Genomic DNA, 20625 nt, shown 5'->3' with positions numbered 1-20625 from the left:
GCCTCGCCTCTCGGTCTCGGTCTTTGTGTCCTTGGGCAAGACACTTCACCCGTTGCCTACTCCAGAGGGCCCGGTGGCGCCAGTGTCCGGCAGCCTCGCCTCTGTCAGTGCGCCCGAGGGCGGCTGTGGCTACAATGTAGCCATCATCAGTGTGTGAATGTGTGGATGACTGAATGTGTAAAGTGCTTTGGGGTCCTTAGGGACCAAGTAAAGCGCTATACAAATACAGGTCTCTGCTTTTGTGAGCACATGATATGACAGTGAATGTGCCATAATAAGACCTGCAGGTCTGAAGCTAATAATTAACTTAATTATCATAGAAGTAAAATGTACTCGCTGAAACATACATGTAGGTCATGTGTTGTTTGTGATCTTTCATGAATATTCACACGTTTGTTTTATTCAAAGTGTTTACAATCTCTGTGAACTTCCACAAACAGGATTAAAGCAAAGTTTGAAGATTAAGATCACTTCATCATACACGTTACATTTCTCACCCAGTTATCAGCTCTACTTCAGTAAAACGTGACTCTCATCAGCTCAGTCACAAATGAACACACTTTAACACGACATCAACACACTGCTTCTCTTTATGATTACAACATACAGCACATTGTTGTCTATCGGTCTTACAAAGTGGGATCACTGTTAATGGCCTTGTGAACGTCGCTGTTGACAGATCATTTCTTCTGCCTCTAAGTTTTTTATACTTTTCAGATATGTGCCAACATCTGAAGAAGAGCTTTGAATGGCCTTCATGACTAATTATAACTTGATTTATAGAGAACCCAGAGTTACAAAGTGCTTCATAGTTCAAATTAAAGCCTCACATTGAAGATTAATGTGTTAAGAACATAGACACAGTCACATGATCAGTCACATGATCAGTCACTGACAGACATCACTAACCTATAAAATGAGTTTTCAGCAGTGCTGTTAAACAAATCAGTGAAATGAGAGTGAGTGTGATGAAGAGCTGAAGAAGAAACAGACAGCAGACAGTGATGACGAACTGTTGCTCATTTATTTGATTTTGTCATCATGTTCACAGAATACTGATGTTATTCAAGAACATGGAACAACAACAGTAAACTCAGTGAATCGTTTTAATATCTATGACACAAAACAGTCACGTTTTTAAACAGTTCATTTGGTTCAACTGTTTGAAAACATCATCAAATGCAAACAGAAAACGACACATGACAACAATAAATAAATAACTTATACAAAACAATTAAATTAATTAATGGGACGAGGTATTAGTCATAAAAACAAGAAAACACACAAATTGTAACAAAATGTCAAGAAGAGGCTTGAAAATCAAAGAATCCAAGAAACTCTTTCAGTTCAGTATTTAAATGTTTTTATTCTCGTGATGAAGTTTAAGCTTGTTTCATCACACAAACACTGACTTTGACTTAAAGGCAGCAAAAGCAGCAATAAACACACTTGTGTTTAAACATTTCACACCTGTAAACTGAGGACGGTCACAAATCAGACTATAAGGTTACAGTCTGAACATCGAATCCCAACCAGCAGGACGTTTCACAGTAAATGTAATAAATTAGTTGTAGCTTTAAAAATCTAGAGTATAAATCAGCTTTTTTTCTGTTTATAAAGTGCAGCAGTTACTTAAAGTGTTCAGCTTATAGTTCCGTTTCTCTGAGACATTAAAGTTAACAGACAACTAACAAACAAGGTTTGCATAAAACACGAGTGCTTAATGTGAGCTCCATGAATCCTGTTCCTGGTACTTCAAACTCTACTGGTGATTTTCCAAAACAGTTTTAATTTTCATTTGTCCATCAGAGACACTTTGAGGTCTCACTAAAAGATTTAAGTGCACCTTAACCAGTGAGGTAAAGACTAAATAAATATTCATTAAACACGCTGACAGTGAGGCAGAGGAGTGTTTCTTCTCCAGGCTGAACGTCACAGTTTTGTACTGAAGGAGGAAATCCATCAGTTTCACTGCTTGATGTTTCCAAGCAGATCCTCCAGAGTCTGACAGCAGCAACTCTGACTGAAGACGTCTGTAAGAAATATTTCCTGTTTACATCCTCTGATCTTCCACTCTGGGTTTTCTTGTTCTACACTTTCTTTATGTGAAAATGAGCTCGATAAATAAACCGGACGAGGCCCCAATCTGACTGAGGATCCAGCACAGATAAATCTCTGCTGCTCTCAGCTCCATTAACACCGACACTCCTTTGAGCAAGCAGCTAGACTGGTAGTGGTTCTGTTTCTGTCTCATCATTCTCTGGATGCTTCTGTTGAAAGAAGGAGAATAATGAGTCAGTCTGACGGTACAAGAAGCAACAACAAGTTTGTGTTTGTTTGTTTCTTACTTACAGTTCGATTCTGATGATGGCAGCAAAAATATACAATAAGACCAGCAACAGCTACAGCCGATATAAAAGCGATGAGAAGAACCACAGCGACGCTGGATCGACCTGCTGATGTAGAAAAGACAAGAAGGTCACCACAAATACACAAAACCCCAAACAGGGATGATGCAGAGAAGAGTTGGACTGTTTTCTCACCATTTGTTGGAGTCGTGTCCTGAGGATCTGGAGTTTGCAGCGGCGTCTCTGTCGTTGAGGTTTTAGCAAAGTTTGAATCTAAAAGACAAAACAGTCAAAATCTGTTATTAAAATTAGGCTGAAAGTTTGTATTGGGAAAAAAACAACTTTGAGTTTGGAACCACAAACATCAACAAAACAAATCTTCTGACCGACTACAAGTTCAACAACAGCAGCTTTCACTCTGCTCTGCAGCTTGGGGATGAAACATCTGTATCTGCCGTTGTCTTCCTCCGACACGTTCAGGATCTTCAGTGAAATGTTCCCGTGTTTCATGTCGTCCATGAACAGCTCCGTCCTCCTGAAGTACGAGGCCATCTTCATGTCGGGGACCTCCTGCCTGTCCCTGTACAGGTGAACGTACTCCACTCGGCTCAGCCGGTCCGACGGGTCGGGCTTCAGGTCGGGTTTGGACCACTCCACCGTCAGACCCTGGACATCGAACATGGGCTCCAGGTGACACGGCAGGATGACATCATCACCCGGAGCAGCAATGATTGGAAGATTTGAACCAATCACCAGAACCTCACCTGGAAACAGACAAAAAATTAAACCTCCTGAACTGCTACAGAACATCCACAGACCCCTGTCAAGTTACACACCAAAGACCTGGAGATCATGAACAGCCCCACTGGCCTCTGTGCTGTTACTTAAGTCTTTCTTAATATAGGCAACAAAATTTCAGACATGTGCTGTTTGTTGTTCTGTTACAGGCTAACTGACCCTTGTGTGTACCGTCTGTGGTCCTGAATTTCTAACATTTTATTTCAAAAACAATATTACAAATGGGGATTAAGAATAACCCAATCATTTATGATACAATAAGGGTCTGGGGGGAAATGCGTAAAAGGTTGGGTAGAGAAGATTGCACTTCATTCTTGACTCCTTTACTGAGAAGCAAAGATTTTGTTCCAGGAATGTCTCGCAGTATGTTCGATAAGTGGCAGAAAAAGGGATTAAGGGTAATTGGCGATTTGTATCAAAACATCACACTGATGAACTTTGAGCAATTGCAGTCAAATTTTAATATTCCTAGAGACAATTTTTTTTGGCTTTCTTCAGGTTCGTAACTTCGTTCATTCTAAAATTCCACAGTCTTCAGAAATAGTTATATATGATGATATTGAGACATTTCTTATTAAGCGAAAAGACAGAACTCATTTTATCTCAGCCTTTAATTCTCTCCTATATACTCTCAGTAGCAACAGATTGAGTGCTATTCATAAATGGGAGAGAGATCTTAATAATCAATATAACGAAGAGGAGTGGAAAGGAGCCATTAACATGAGTAGTTCCACTTTTACTTGCAACCGCTTGCGAGAAACCCAATACAAAAAAAAAAAAAAAAAAAAAAAAAAAAATCATACATCGCCTTTATATAGCTCCTAATGTCTTGCATAAGGTTGCACCTCATATTTCCCATCTTTGTAGTAAATGTCAAAAAGAAACTGGCACTTTTTTTCATTACTTTTGGGAATGTAAATTAATCAAAAGATTTTGGAGCTTCATTTCTCAAGAACTAAGTAGCATTTTTAACAATCTGATTCAAAGGGACCCCGGGTATTTTCTTCTTGGCCTACCCTCAAAAGAAGTAACATTGAATCACTTGCAGCGCAAATTATGTGACAAACTATTGCTGGTAGCTAGGAAATGTATTCTCATTAATTGGGTTAAGGATAAACCTCCCTCTGTGACTTTGTGGTACAGAGAATTATTTAAAGTTATTCCTCACGAAAGAACTGCTGCTATTTTAGGAGGAAATGAGGGTTTCTTTCTCAATGTTTGGTCCCCTTTGCTTTCTTATTTGCCAAATGATTTGTCCCAACTGTTGAGGGGGGGTGGTTGCGATTAAGATGTTCTCAGTTAAATAGGAAGTAAGCGTAAAGGACAACAATTCACTCTTGGAGTTTATCTTTTTCTCTTTCTAAATCTGTGGCTAATTGAGTGAAAATGTTGTTTTTTTCTCTCTCCTCTTTACCCCATATGTGAATTTGTACAGGTATATAATGACGTTAATATATTCCCTTTGTTTTTTTTTCTTTTCTTTCTTTTTTGTCTGCTTTGTTATGTTTTATGCTTTTCTTGATAATGAATAAAAACTGTTTAAAGTGAACATTTTATTTCACTATAATAAAACTTTATCAAGCAATAACGTGTTTATTAAAGTTTAACAACACAAACTGATCAGACTGATGCTCATCCAAGTTCTAAGAAACAACACAAGTATTTATTCATAATAATAGTTCATGTGACTCATCCTCAGTAAGTTTTACACTCAAAGTAAACAAGCTGATTTAAGTCAACCATCGCACAGTCTGCTGTGTTTTCACTGATTCATGTTGCCCTTCTAATTATTAACTTGTTAAGACTGACTGTTTAACCTCGCTGCGAGTTCAGATTTAATAACCAACCAATTCTATTTATTAAAAAATTTTAAACTACAAATCCAGAGGAAACTACAAAACACGCACAGACACCTGATTGGACGAACGAGCCAAGTGGGCAGTCAGACGTAATTCCTGATGGGGTCATGGTGGCGGGTTGTCAAGCTAATGTGTTTTTATAGAAAACACATTAGCTTGTGGAAACACATGTAGTCAGCAGCAGCATGTGCGGACTGAATCTGCATCACTCCGGATCAATAAACAGGGTTTTAGTTTCGGCTCACCGGACGTTGTGTTTTGTAACTCTGCTCTTTCTCTCCTCTGACAAACACACGGCTCTCATAAACCTGACATGCTCACAGACTGCTCGGTGAATCACCGCCATCGTGTCCGTTATAAACAAACCTCACACAGTCAGAACCTGCCTGACAATCTTCTTGTTTTAAGCTTCTTCCGGTTTTAAAGTAACTCACTGACAGCTGTCACACTGTTAGTGACGGACAACACAGCACAGCTGATAACAGTCATTTCAGCTTATTCACATCCGCCAGTTTTTCATTAAAATTCACTGTAATCTGCACTAACACGCAGCTAGAAGCTGGACACGTCGGCTTACCTTGTACAGGAGTCCAGACGGACAAAGCCGAGAACAGGAGAAAAGTCCAGAGTGAGAAAAAGGAAGAGTCCTTAAAGTAGAAGTTGTTCAGAGACATGATCGATGATTAAAAGTTCCGTTTTCTGACTGAAGCGCGTTTTTTGGAAAGCTGCAGTCCGATCAGTCCCTGCCTGCTTCGAGCGAATTGAATGAATGAGCTGCGAGGCTCACTCGCTGTTTAAAAATAACTCTAAAGTCTCCGCCTAAGTCTCCGCCTACGGAGCGGTGTAAGTCAGCCCTAGATGGTTATGAAGTCCCGTGATGTGATTACGCAGGGGAAACCTCATAGTGAAACCTGTCTGTCGCGCTTTATCGCATCACCGAAATTACTCTGTACTTTGATCACTTAGAAACTCCGAGTCTCAGTTTGTAACTAGTCTGCTCCGTCTCACTTTCTGTTCAGTTTGAAGACTCAGACATTATAATGTGTCTCACTGAGCAAAAATAAAAACAAGCCGACCTGTCAGGTGAAGTAAGCGACTCTGAACTTTCATAATAGAAAAACATGAAACGTGTTGTGTCATTAATGACTCAGCGGTATGAAGCACAGCATCCAGAGACTAACTTGGATATATGACTGTTTAATCAATCTAATAATCTGTTAGATACAGAAGGTGAGTTTGATCATTTCTCTGTGAGATCAAAGCTGCAGCAAAGATTCAACGCAGTTTACAATGTTGTGATGATGTAACATCCTCCACCTGCCAGTATAAATGCTCAGACATGTCAGTGCAGAGAACAATGGAAGCTGTGCTGGTTAAACTGGTGCTGGCAGCACTGCACTGCTCCTTATATGCTATTAGTCAATACAGATATTGTACAGCTTTCACATCACTGCTAATAACAACCATAATCAGAGTCATAATAATATATGTATTTATTAATAACATACCAAAGAGGAGTAATAATATATAAATTATGAATTAACCACATTTTAAATACCTTATTTATGCTTAATAGTGTGGCTTTAATATAAATTGCTACCATTATGTTTAATATATCTAAAAGAAAATCAGGACTCGTACTTTGAGGTTCTGTGACATTAATTAAATGGATGAATTCTCAATAACAACATCAGCTAGCTCCACAGAAGCTCGAACAATACGAACATCCTGTTTCTGCAGCTGTTTGTGCTTCACTGGAAGCAGATGATGTATTAATGACAGCAAAGTTTGAGGGGAATGCACTCTCACTCTCACTTCTTCTTACAGCACACGTGTTTCCTACAGACTGCATGTAGCAACCACTACTTTTGGCCACTGCCTCTACTGGGAACTAATCTCACCGCAGTCGGCCTGGACAATCCAAGACTATTAGAGTGAAATAAACCTCAGTGGGTTTTTACTGTAACACATGCACTGGTTTACCTAAATCTTGTCTCTGACATTTGCGCTCTATGCAACACTAAATGATAATAATTAAAAGAAATACAACTAGACTGAAACCAAGAAAAATGAAACATTTTAAGCAATAAAAACTAAGTTGAAATAAGAAAATTTGCTCTGGAAATAAAAAACTTATTCAGAGAAAACTTTTTTATTTAACTTTTCCCTGGAGCAGAGCTGACAGCGCTGCGTCAGCTGGACTGTAAATCCCGCTTAAGACAACACGTGACATCAGTTTGTATAAAATAGGTAAACGTGCTTCATCTCTCATCACTTCAGCAGCTTTTTCTAACAGGAACTTCTCTGATTTAAAACCAACAGACGTGATTTACAGGAGGAAGCGGTGGATGTTGTTGGTTTATTGGTGGAAGTTTGACAAAAAGCCTCATAACTTCTGATGAAACTGTGACTCTTACAAGTGTGACATGTATCATCATACAGAACGCTCTGTAAAATGGTTTAAAATATTATGTCTCATTTGACCTCTGACCTCTTCTTCAAGGTCAGACTGATCTGAAGGTCCCTTCAGTATTTAATGTTGAATAATGTTACATTTTTAGATCACTTTAAGAAATTCTGTCATTAAAAAAGTGCAGTTTTGGCTCCTCTTTGATCACATGTGACAATCTGAGCTCAGGCAAACTGCTGGCTTACTGAGATCAGCAGTCAGATTATGAAGTATGAATATTTATAGATGTTATGTTTTTATGAATCTCCTGATACTCAGGTTCATGTTTTAAAGGAAAAAAAAGAACAAAACAAAAATGGCAGCTCAGGTGGATCACATGAGCTCTGCTTTGATTTCAGTCTTACTGCCCACTCAAAGTGTTTCTAACCACAAGTCAGATTTTTATCTCCATGCTGCACTTTAATCTGAGCACTTCAAGCACTTTAGTTTCCTCACATCCAGTTTAGAATAACTGATGAACCTAATAAGGACGTCTTCAAAGAGGAAGCTGAACACAAACTCCACACAGAAAGAGCCCAGCTGGGATTTTAACCAGCAACCTTTTTGCTGTGACTGTACAGTGAAGAACATTTTGGGTAAAAGAAACGACGATAAAATCAGCTATATCTTTTTTTAATTCTAATTAATAATACATGTTATTTGACTTTCAGTTGATGTTTATGATTCATAAACATCAACTGAATACGCCTGTAGTGCATTTAAATATCCCTGAAACACAACAGAAGTACAAAAACTACAAACACAGAACTTTCATTCAGTGAAACAACAAACAGGCTTTAACTAATGAACAATATACAACAATGGCAATGAAACACAAGTGATGTAATGAATCACTGACGGCACAACAAAGTTGTTGTTGCACAAGCAGCAACAACATACTCTTACTTTTAGAGTGAAAGAAATGTGCAGAAAACTAATGACAGCCGAAACAGATGATAAGATAACAACGACCACAGAGACCCTGCATCGATGTGCTGATGTGGAAAAGACAAGAAGTTCACCACAAACACACAAAAACCCAAAAGGAAATGATGCAGAGAAAAGTTGGACTGTTTTATTAATGTCTTCTTTACAAAAAGGTAACATTTGACCTATTTTCATTGGCTAATTCTGACCAATCACACAGGTGGACCAAAAATCCTCTGCTGAGTGACCTCTGAACCTAGATGAAAACAAAAATTTAAATTTAGATTCAGGTTAAAAAATGGTCACGAAAAGCATTTCAACATCTGATCAGTTTGAGAAGAATCAGCCGTAATGTTCAGCATGTTTCCAGCAATGGATCTGTTTCATCAGTGGACTGATTCTTATTTAACAGACTCCTGGAGACTCAGAGCACTTTACACAACATTCATCCAGCCACACATAAACTTCTTCTATACTCGAGTGCTTTTATCTTTCTAACATTCTCACTCTGATGGATGCATCAGGGTTAGTGTTTTGCAGGATGGCATGCAGATTTGAGGAGCCAAGGATCAAACCACCAACTTTGTGTGTGTGTGTGCATATATATATTTTACAACAACAGTCGTCAGGCCCTTTATTGCAAAGCAACGACCCAGAAAAACAGTTCTGTCTGAAACTGGTCATGAACTCATGATCTCAGGTCAGGCGATAACTCTCAGTGGATCTGTCACTGGGAGTGTCAGTCATTCCACACGACCTCTCACACGCTTTCATAAACATCTCTCATGTCTGATGTCATCAGAGGGAGAGCCATGTAAACAAACACTGGTAACACTTTTATGATGAGTGTTGCTGGTCGACACAAACACGAGCTTAAAGTCAAAAAGTCAAACACCACTCGTGTGAAGAGTGATCTATACTGGTTACAGTGGTTAAAATACTGATCGTGGCCCCTCACATAAAGAGGAATCCTCCACAGCTCCTGGAGTAAATCAGCTGGGTCGGTACAGAGGTAACAAAGAACCAGCACCACACACGGGCAGGGGATCACTCTGGCCTGGCCGCGTGGGCACAAATATAAACAACAGTCCACAAATAAACTAAATAAAACAAGGCAAAGTGAAAGAAAATGAAACCAATAAAAATAAAACCAACTGGGAGAAGACAGCAGGGTCCAAAACCAGCGGCTGCTACAGGAGTTTCTATAGTTCAATTAGGCTGGAACACAAACAGCTGAGGAGAGGTTTATAGCAGCAGACAGAGCCTGAAAAACGCATTTAGCTCTTAACCTCCTCTGGTTAGCAGTCAGGATGCTCAGGACTGAAGTCGCTATACTGAATCTGCTTAAATACCGCAACTACCTCTCTCCACGACAGCTGGAGTCAAAAAGGAATAAGGCGGCCACGCTGGGACCACAAATGTGTCACTATACAACTCAAATGTCCCAAAAAAGAAAGAATCGCAGGACAAACGTGCAGCCTACCTGTGGCTGTGGCGTAGCCCGACCAAGACCACCCGGTTTATCCTGATGATATATCCGCTCGCAATGCTGCTTTCAGGAGGCAAGGGAGGAATGAACGGGAGGAAACCTGCGAGGCAGTGCAGGCGCCACGCTGCAATTAGTGTACACGTGACAAACAGAGAGGGCGAGTGAGTAGTCACTCAGTCATTTCCTTATTGACATCATCATTGTTTATAAATAGGAGTGACCTGGTGATGTAACGGGAGTTTCAGGGCGGTGTTTGCATGCTTTCATACTTTCACTCTCACTATCACATGAAGACAGTCTCAGTCTCATAAATGACTTTATTTGGATTGTTATTGGCACAGACACTGACTCTCTAACCCTGCTGTTATCTCAGAGGGCTGTGCTACCCTGGATCACCACCAAGTCATTGGTTCAGGTATGTGGAGGACACCTGGGTGACAATCAAATCTCAGGACGTACCACAATTCACGGATCACATTAACTCGGCGGACCAACACGTCAGATACACCAGGGAGGATATGAAGACAGATTGGCCTTCTTAGACTGTGAGATTTCCACCAGTAATGGGGGATATTTAAAACCATCATCCTCTGGAGCATAAACTGGGTGTCTTGAAGACGGTACAACACAGAGCAAACACCATCCCCACGGACACAGTGGCCCCAACCTTATAAGGTGTTTACAAGAAACCTGCAGTCAGCTGAGACTGAAGAAGTCACGTGGATGAGTGACGAAACGTTTCTCCCACTGAAAACATTCAGAGGAACAAAATAAACTTTTAGGGATCGTCTCGCTTTTCTATTCAACGTTCGAGACTCAAACAAACATGTTGTTGTAATGTTTCGCACCGATAACAAAAGAGAGACAGAAAGTTTGATCACATCCTGATTCTGCTTCAGGTGAAACGAGGCTGAGCTGCTCGCTGTGTTTCAGGAACAGCAGCTGATAAACATCACGATTCACTCAGGAATTTAACATTTCCCGTCTTTAAAATAGAAAAACACGTCTGAAGGATTTTAGCGTCTCTGACTAAAATCTGCTGGGTCATGGTTTCACCCACTCACCTCCTCCACCCGCAGCGTGTCACATGTCAGTATTGTGTACCGAGAAAAAAGGAAGCTCTGCTCATTAAAATGATTTTTATACATTTACAATAAAAACCAGGGCTCGTTCCTCTGTGTTTCTGTGCCGTGAATCAAACACACGATGTCCCCACTACAACAATACAGAGAAACGAACGAGCTACTGTGGCCGTTAACACTAAACTCTGCTGCAAACACAACTTCGAGTAATCACAGGTGAGTATAACATCACTGCAGACACCCTAAAAATCACGTGTAGCAAAAATATTTGCCCTCCGTGTATTTTAACGTCCTTTACTGACCTTTTCTTTGGCAGCTTCGCCGTGGACATCCACTTTCTCGAAGACCAGGAAGTAAACAGCTCTGGTCATGTGACAATACTCCAAGCACGTGCCACTGCATACACTTATTTCTCCACATTATAATATTCAAGTATTTACTGAAGGGAAATAAAAGAGGCAGAAATGTTCAGCTTTGACTCCGGACTGTTCTCATTTTCTACTTTAATCAGAAACTGTTGTTTAAAACAACAACAACACACTGAGGATCTCATTGGCTGTTTCTAAAACACCTGTTAAACTCTTTTTATTTATTGACTTTTAACTCAGAATCAAAGTGCTGTGTTCTCAGCTTTATTTATTTATTATTAAAAGCGTTGTTGTTGTTACCGAATGACTGTACGGTGTTTTGGGGATTTGTGCATCACTTGTGTTTTTAAAAAGTTTTGCATTTCTGAAACACGATTAAATCCTTCAGGTTGAGGTGTTGCTCAGGTTTAAAAGACATGAAAGATGATACAAAGCTGAACTTGGAAAGAATTTGTCTTTTGGAAAAGACATTTAGGAATTTATGTATTTTAAATACTTATTTTTGAATTATTTGAAAATAAATCCTAACACTAAGCTTTCCTTGGTAGTGTGCAGAACAAACCTGATGACACTAAATCCCAGAAAGCTTAAAAGTCAACCAATCACATCCAAGCATTGAGCCCCCCCCCCCCCCCCCCCCCCCCCCCAAGGCTGTGAGCAGGGTGGCAGAAGAAAACAAAGCTGGCTGAATCCAAACAAAGGGAAAAACCTGCCTGGTTATCACAGTAACCACAGCAGTGTTTGCTCAGTATACTTTATTTATGGGCTGTTTCCACTGCACCTTGTACTGAGTTACTAAGCAACTGAAACAGCCTCATAAATGTTACCAGAGGGAGAAAACAGTGCCTACAGTCACAGCCTCCATATTTGTAGTTCCTTGTTTGTAGGACGATTTCTCTAAAACATGTGTTGATCATACTTATTGATAGTCTATAATAAGTAGTGTTGTTTGGAGTTGTGCTGAGCTTTCCTGTGTCACTTTGTCACAGAATAGCATCATCAAGATGTGATGCCCACATTGGCCAGGAGGTGTCGCCTTGAGACGGCTTTGAGCCTCTCTTTGTCCATCATTGATGAAGTTTACAGGCATCTTCTTCAGATCACCTTTGCTGAGAAGTTCACCAGGAGCAAAGAAACGAGAACAGAAAAGCCAAATATTTTTAAAAGGTCCAACATGAAAACCACAACTGACACTTTTCTGTGTTTTCTATCACCTGGTTTTACTTCTGCTTTCCCCCCACAGCTTTAACTACAGTGTAACACACACTTTGTACACAGAGTTGGTTTGCTGAGGCCGGGGTGCCTCTACTTACAGGGTGATGGGTCTTAGAGGACAGATCGACATGTAAAGTGTGACTCATGGTGTAGCTGGCTCTGACCTTGGACTGTGTGTTTTATCCATTTTGTTAGTGTAACACTGGCCTGTTTATCCTTCCATTTTTATCATTATTGTGCTAATAAATGATCTTTTAGAGTTTTGTTAGTTTTCCTCTTTTTCCCACAGCTGAGACGGATGGTGAGACCTCCAATCTTTGTGTGTGTGTGTGTGTGTGTGTGTGTGTGTGTGTGTGTGTGTGTGTTACATTTATTTTTAGTGTTTGCCCGATGAGACATCGACAATCAGGTTTGTTGAGACTCTGTGAACACATAATTTTACATACTTTTTTCATAATGTTTTTTAAACTTATGAACTGCTTTCAGGAAGTTGCTGTTATTGTAACACCTGCACTAGTTTTCCTGAAGCTTGTCTCTGACAGTAATTAAACATAATAATTAAAAGCACTTAAACAAACACTGAACTAAAAATTTGCTGCCATGATGGATGGATCTAACATCCATCTCCATAGATCCAGGTCAGAAAAGCCTCAATGTACAAACATCTGAAGCACCAACAGTATAAATGTTTAAAATTGTTTATTTTTTATGTGTTTTTGTCTAATTATAAGCTAAGAGAATGAAATTTAGGGGATTTCTGGTCCTGTTAAAAGTCCACACAGGTTAAAAAGTGAATAAAAAGGAGAAATAGAATGAGATCCTGATCATCCACTGAAGCGGCTCCCCCTCTGCTGAAAGTGAAAGTGTGATTTTATTGCTGCTTGAGCTGAGGACTGTTTTGAGAAGCAGAGCTAAAAATCAGAAGTGGGGAATATGGGGGTCTTTCCACCTGGGTTCATAAGCAGAAGAAGGGGCAGGTAGACCAGAGGGGGGAATCCCCCTCACTCCCAGACTGTGATTAAGTCTCACTGTGGGCATCCCCACTATGATCAAACATGACACCATCACATGACTGAATGTGACTCTATCCCAGATCACTCAGGATGAGCTAATGTGTTATTTATGGAATGAGTTGAAGCAAAGGTTAAACATTAAGATCACTTCATTACGCCGGTTACATTTCTCACCCAGTTATCAGCTCTACTGCACTTCAGCGTGACTCTGTCTCTCATCAGCTCAGTCACATGTGGATACACTTTAACATGACATCAATACACTGCTTCTCTTTATGATTACAACACACAACAATGTTTCTTGTTACTTCTTTTTAACTCAATCACACATGACTGACATGTGATGGCTCTGTGGTTCTGTGTTTGTCAATCACAGCATAACTAATATCAGGTTTATTTCATCATACATGTCAGACAATTTCTGAAGGTTTGCTTTGGTCCTTCTGACCAGTTACCAAAGTCCACAGACAACATCTGGACTGTGCCACACACACACACACACACACACACACCTAACTGATATAGTGTTAACCATCAAAAATGAATGCTTAAACCAAATCCCCGACACTAAAACCACATTTTTAATCTCAAAAATGCCTTAAAACTCGTGGGGACCAGTCCTCACAAAGATATCTAAATATCGTACACACGTGCGTCAAATCCCAGTAAAAGGTCAGGTCGTCAGGTTTCAGGTATTGGAAACATGGAAACATTTCACAGTAATAATGATATTCTGATTAAACCTCACTGATTTGATTTTGACTCTTTTTTTTTTTTTATTATATTCTGATTAAATTCAAGGATAATTAATTATTACCAGAATCAAATAGAGCTGAGCTTGGTTGTGTCACTCTAAACATAATAAGGCTGTTAAGTCCTTTCACACTGTCTCAGATGCAGTGAGACATAAGCCCAGAGTCTTCTATCTACAAGCCTATGAAACTGTTGTGCATCCTTTGGAGGAGCAGCTGCGATCACCATGTTCCTGTTGTGTTCCTCTGACCTCTCGTTCCCTTTAATCATTGAAAACATGTGACTGTAAAACATTAACAATTATAAACCTGTATCTGCCCACATCTAAAGAAGAGCTCTGAATGTCCTTCATAAATAGTAATAATAACTTGATTTATAGAGAACCTTTCAAAACTCACATGATCAGTCACAGACAGACATCACTAACCTATAAAATGAGTTTTCAGCAGTGCTGTTAAACAAATCAGTGAAATGAGAGTGAGTGTGATGAAGAGCTGAAGAAGAAACAGACAGCAGACAGTGATGACGAACTGTTGCTCATTTATTTGATTTCGTCATCATGTTCACAGAATACTGATGTTATTCAAGAACATGGAACAACAACAGTAAACTCAGTGGGTCATTTTAATTTCTATGAAACAAAACAGTCACGTTTTTAAACAGTTCATTTGGTTCAACTGTTTGAAAATGTCATCAAATGCAAACAGAAAACGACACATGACAACAATAAATAAATAACTTATACAAACTAATTAAATTAATGGGACGAGGTATTAGTTGTTAAAACAAGAAAACACACAAATTGTAACAAAATGTCAAGAAGAGGCTTGAAAATCCAAGAATCCAAGAAACTCTTTCAGGTCAGTATTTAAATGTTTTTATTCTCGTGATGAAGTTTAAGCTTGTTTCATCACACAAACACTGACTTTGACTTAAAGGCAGTGAAAGCACAAAGTCACAAGTCAGACTATGAGGTTACAGTCTAAACATCGAGTCCCAACCAGCAGGAAGTTTCACAGTAAATTTAATAAATTACTTATAGCTTTAAAAATTTAGAGTTGAAATCAGCTTTTTTTTCTGTTTATAAAGTGCAGCAGTTACTTAAAGTGTTCAGCTTCAGTTTCTCTGAGACATTAAAGATGGTAGACAAAGTCTACAAACATGTGAAGTAAGAAAAACAGTCAGAGCTCACAAACTGTACTAACAAAGTTTGCATTCATACAGTGAGGTCAATAAAACAAAGGAGTGCAGGAGAGTTTCCATCACAGCGTTCAGGTGATGTTTTATTTTCATCTTTCCACATTATCTGTGTCACAAACGTCCATATTCATGGAAATTTCCTTTAAGGCTATGAAAAACCTTCCAGCCCTGCTGAGGTTTGAGAATGACTCATGTCAGTCCAGCACAGTGATGATCAGGGAGGATTTAAACCCTTTAATTTGTCCATCAGAGACACTTTGAGGTCTCACTAAAAGATTTAAGTGCACCTTAACCAGTGAGGTAAAGACTAAATAAATTAGATTAAACACGCTGACAGTGAGGCAGAGGAGTGTTTCTTCTTCAGGCTGAACTTCAGTTTTGTACTGAAGGAGGAAATCCATCAGTTTCACTGCTTGATGTTTCCAAGCAGATCCTCCAGAGTCTGACAGCAGCAACTCTGACTGAAGACGTCTGTAAGAAATATTTCCTGTTTAGATCCATTCAAATCAGGCTCACATCCTTTTGTAGGTGTGACCTTATGATGATGATCTCAGTGCTGCTGGGCCCGAGTGTCTCCCTGTGGATGCTGGTTTGAATCCCCAATCTGACTGAAGATCTACACTTCTAGACTTGCAGTGGTTGTTTTTGTGTCTCATCGTCCTTTTGATGCTTCTGCTGAAAGAAGTTGAATAATGAGTCAGTCTGACGGCACAAGAAGGAACAAGATGTTTGTGTTTGTTTGTTTGTTTCTTACTTTTAGTTTCTGAAAAATGCGGTGAGAGAAATATGCAGCAAAACCAGCGAGAGTCAAAACTGATAATAAGGTGACGACAGCGACGACCACAGGGACCCTGGATCGAGCTGCTGATGTAGAAAAGACAAGAAGGTCACCACAAATGCACAAAACCCCAAACAGGGATGATGCAGAGAAGAGTTGGACTGTTTTCTCACCATTTGTTGGAGTCGTGTCCTGAGGATCTGGAGTTGGGAAGTTTCTGGGATGTAGTGGTGCCATTGTTGAGGTTTTTGCAACATTTGGATCTAAAAGATGCAAAAAAAAAGAAAGAGTAGAGTTATAATGTGCTAGTAAAATTGAGACAAACATTTTGTAACGCTACAGAAAAAACACACAAAACAAGTTTCAGAGTGTTTGAATTTTAGTTTGGAACCACAAACATCAACAAAACAAATCTTCTCACCGACTACAAGTTCAACAACAGCAGCTTTCACTCTGCTCTGCAGCTTGGGGATGAAACATCTGTATCTGCCGTTGTCTTCCTCCGACACATTCAGGATCTTCAGTGAAATGTTCCCGTGTTTCATGTCGTCCATGAACAGCTCCGTCCTCCTGAAGTACGAGGCCATCTTCATGTCGGGGACCTCCTGCCTGTCCCTGTACAGGTGAACGTACTCCACTCGGCTCAGCCGGTCCGACGGGTCGGGCTTCAGGTCGGGTTTGGACCACTCCACCGTCAGACCCTGGACATCGAACGTGGGCGCCAGGTGACACGGCAGGATGACATCATCACCTGGCGCGGCGATGATTGGAAGATTTGAACCAATCACCAGAACCTCACCTGGAAACAGATGGAAAATTAAACGTTGTGAACTCTCACAGACCGAAGACTCGAAGATCATTAACAGCCCCGTGAGCCTCTGTGCTGTTATTGTCATAGTTTTCTGCACTTTGAAAAAAATCATCTAAATTTTCAAATGAAAAAACTGTACAGCTATTCTCAACATTAAAGTTATAAAGTTAATAAGTTAATAATAGGTAAAAAGTAGAGATAAAAGACCTTAAAGTGGAATAACTCAAGTCAAATCCATCAGTAGCTTCTTAGTCATCCAGCTCATGACAGTCTTTAAACTACCAGGAGCTCAGATTTTGCAGCATAGCTGAGAATATTTACACTCTGGACCAACTAACTATGAATACTTCACATTATAAATCATGACATAGTCCCCTCCCATTAAGTACATAAGGTGCTATTGGAAGTTAAATGTATCTATAATACTGCATTTGCTTGGTATCGTGTCAGAGTTTGCAGCCTTGCTGAGAATAGTTTAACTGCAAAGTCTTCCTTAAATATGAAAATGCACACATCGCAACCATCGCTTCCGATAACATTTGACTACGATCACACGTCATATGTATGAAGATACGGTCGCTGAACTGAACAGCAAAAGTCATTATCAGTGTCTGCCTATGGATCGTCACACACTCACTGATGGCTGCCATCAGCGCCGCATATAACAGACAAAGTTCTAACAGTGAATTCAGTTTGATCCAAATTTCAAAAAAGTTACATTTTAGCTTTAAGCTGAAAGCAGAGTTTAAGTAAAACATCGGTTTACCTTGAACAGGTGTGATTAAGAAAGCCGAGCACAAGATTAAAGTCCAGAGTGGAAAAGTGTAAGAAGACGAGCTGAGCCGGGACATAACAACAAGTGCAGAGACTGACGGGGCGACTCGGACTTCCTCCGCTCCTAAACACGACTGCTGAGTGGCTGTCAGGGAGACGCTCTTATTAAAACGTCATGCGTAATTTTTTCCATGAAGGGCGTGTCATTGGTCGTCATGACAACAAAACAAGTCCCACAGCTCCGGTTTGCTCTGTGACTAGTGAGTGACTGACGCTGTGTTGTAATCACCAGTAACGTAGCAGTGTCTAGAAATTAACTGTGATATCATTCTAAATGTTGATATTTTGAACATTCTCATATTTTATTAGAAAGAAAAATATAAGAGAAACAGAAAAACACGAGATTATAAGATACCAAAGCAATGTAAGTAAGTAAGGAAGTAAAGTTTATTTATTAAGCGCTTTTCACAGAAAGGCAGTCACAAAGCGCTGTACACAAATATTAAAACATAATTGTAGAGGTAAACTATTCCACAGACTTGGTGCAACAGACTGAAAGGCTCTGTCCCCCTTTTGTCTTCAGTCGTGTAACAACCGTAACCAGCAGACCCTGGCTGTGTCCCAATTAAGAGACCGCACGCTTGAAGTACGCGCACTACGCGTACTACGTACGGTGCGTACTACAAGTACGAGAAGTGCTGAAGCGAGAGGCTTGTGAAATGGGACGGTATACGCTTCGTCGCGCTGTTCAGGTTGCCTAGCAACCATGATACTAACGCGAGACACGTTACATACAGCTTTGTTTGAGAGAAATGAAGGAGAAAAATGTTTTGTTGGTCATTCATTTTTGTCATGACATCACTTTAGTTGAGTATCTGAGGCTGAGACCACGGGACTGTAAAACATGATTGTTGGGCTTCATTTCTGTGCTGAACAGTCATTTAAGATTAGTTAGTAAATAACAATTAGTTAATGTTGTTCATGAGACTAAAGTCATCTCACTGTGGTAATGTAAATATAATATGGCCAATATTATAGTATTGTCAGATTATTATGAGATATATATATACACACACACACATATATATACACACACACACATATATATATACACACACACACACATATATATATACACACATATACATATATCACTGACTTTCAGCTTGTTGTGTTTGTGGATATATGACTGACTTTAATTATTAAACATTCGCACATAAATAAGTGACGTCATATTCAGTACTTTTGACAGTTCACTCTTCGGCCGCTCCATCTTATTAGGGAAATTCCATATACATAAATGTACATTTCAAAACTCAACCCCATCATTTAATTTGTTTTTGATTGAAATTGAATATTACTTAAACTCTCTTAAATTAACTTCCAATAAAAAAGGTTTATCATTGATTGAAATTCATTCAGACATGTTTAACGAATGAGCTGTCACAACTTTCAAGTACAAAGTTGTTATGAAGTCTGTCATTCCCCCCCTTTTTTCTTTTTTTCTATCCTTTATTTATTTATCCTTCTTATTTCATTGCACTGTATATTGTTACTCTTATTTGCCTTGTATGTCTGCTGTACAAACTGAACTGGAATGACTGACCGGTTGCTTTATAAGTTCAATAAAGTTTGGAAAAAAAAAAAACCCTCTTCGGCCGCTCCCTTCTGCCGTATTTTGCGGCAAAATTCTCCACACCCACCGCCGCGCTATGAATTGTGGGATATATGGGACCACGAAGCGTGCACCGGACCACGCTTGATATTTGGGGAAATCGACGGCGCATTTGGAGTATGCATTTGAAGTACACTTCGAATTGGGACAGCCGTCGTCGCGTGGCGGTGACGTAACCGCACTTAAAATGCGTACTTCAAGCGTGCAGACCCTGAATTGGGACACAACCACCGAGTCTGTGAGCGGAGATGACGAGCAGCAGGAGCAGTGTATTTTATAAGAAGCTTGGATAAATGTGCTCTGTATGTTAAAACAAGAATTTTAAGGCAAATCCGAAACTCTATTGGGAGCCAATGTAAATAATATAAGAATGGAGTAATGTGAGCATGCTTGCTAGAACGAGTCTGGCTGCTTTTGCATTGCCTGGAGGCGAGAGAGAGATTATTTATCCAAACTAGTAAACAGAGAAGTACAGTAATCTACGCGTGATGACACAAATGCATGAATGAGTTTTTCCAGTTCAGCTGAGGAAACCATATGTCGCAGTTTAGAGATGTTTCTTAGTGTCATCTCCCCTACATACAGTACAGAATATAGAGAGACGAGTTACAGCAGTGCAAGTAAACAAACAATAAATATAAGAAGAGTAAGAAAATGAATATACACTTTAGGACTCGGGGTAAAGGATCAATAACAATTTAAAATTTATATTTTACAGTTTGAGGATTTAAAGTCTCACACACAACCCGTCGAAAGGGGAGGGGCCGGCTGCTTCCAAATAGAGCACATTTCATTCATAATGTTGTAAGTACAAGCTCATTATGTATTCATGATTTGAATCCTGAGTTGTGTGAAATCCCAGAAATAAACCCTTGACAAAGCGAATCTTTGAACTAATAGGAACTATTAGGTTATGTTGGGGGATGGGTGTTCATACTGGAGTGCAAATTAAAACCAAGATGGACAAGAAAAGTTCAAAGCCATCAGGTGCTCAGTTTAGAAAAAAGAGAAAAGAAGAGGAGGAGAAACGAGCAAACTGCCACTGCAAACATGCTCACTGTGAAACTGATGTAACCACACATGTAG

At 39.7% G+C, this 20625-nt stretch overlaps 2 protein-coding genes across 10 annotated transcripts in view; both read right to left on the bottom strand.

The window, feature by feature from the left end:
- Positions 1-6496, bottom strand: part of LOC120730805 (butyrophilin-like protein 10) — a 28069-nt gene extending 21573 nt beyond the window's left edge. Inside the window, exons 1-2 of the mRNA XM_040027298.1 lie at positions 5583-6496; positions 2735-3112 (exon numbers count right to left, since the gene is read on the bottom strand). Coding sequence (XP_039883232.1) covers positions 2735-3112; positions 5583-5679 — 475 coding nt within the window. The 5' untranslated portion in view covers positions 5680-6496. The remainder of the gene's footprint in view (positions 1-2734; positions 3113-5582) is intronic.
- LOC120730806 (myelin-oligodendrocyte glycoprotein-like) lies at positions 1003-18485 on the bottom strand. 9 transcript variants are annotated; one of them, XM_040027306.1, is made up of 7 exons: positions 17857-18482; positions 16701-17186; positions 16453-16542; positions 16256-16362; positions 15218-16173; positions 7451-7453; positions 1003-1417 (listed from the first exon to the last, which is right to left on the bottom strand). In XM_040027306.1, exons 1-5 carry the CDS (start codon positions 17939-17941, stop codon positions 16126-16128), a joined length of 816 nt encoding a protein of 271 aa, XP_039883240.1. In that variant the 5' UTR covers positions 17942-18482; the 3' UTR covers positions 1003-1417; positions 7451-7453; positions 15218-16125. The 9 variants fall into 9 exon arrangements, with proteins under 9 accessions (XP_039883240.1, XP_039883239.1, XP_039883236.1 ...); XM_040027305.1 differs by having other exon boundaries at positions 15218-16176; positions 17857-18479; XM_040027302.1 differs by having other exon boundaries at positions 16256-16542; positions 17857-18485.
- Between the last annotated feature and the right edge of the window lie 2140 nt (positions 18486-20625).

This window comes from Simochromis diagramma, unplaced genomic scaffold (assembly GCF_900408965.1).
Source record: "Simochromis diagramma unplaced genomic scaffold, fSimDia1.1 OVJJ01000766.1, whole genome shotgun sequence".
NCBI classification, from domain to species: Eukaryota; Metazoa; Chordata; class Actinopteri; order Cichliformes; family Cichlidae; genus Simochromis; species Simochromis diagramma.
The sequence above is the reverse complement of the archived record's forward strand: the minus strand, read 5'-3'. Positions and strand labels throughout refer to the sequence as shown.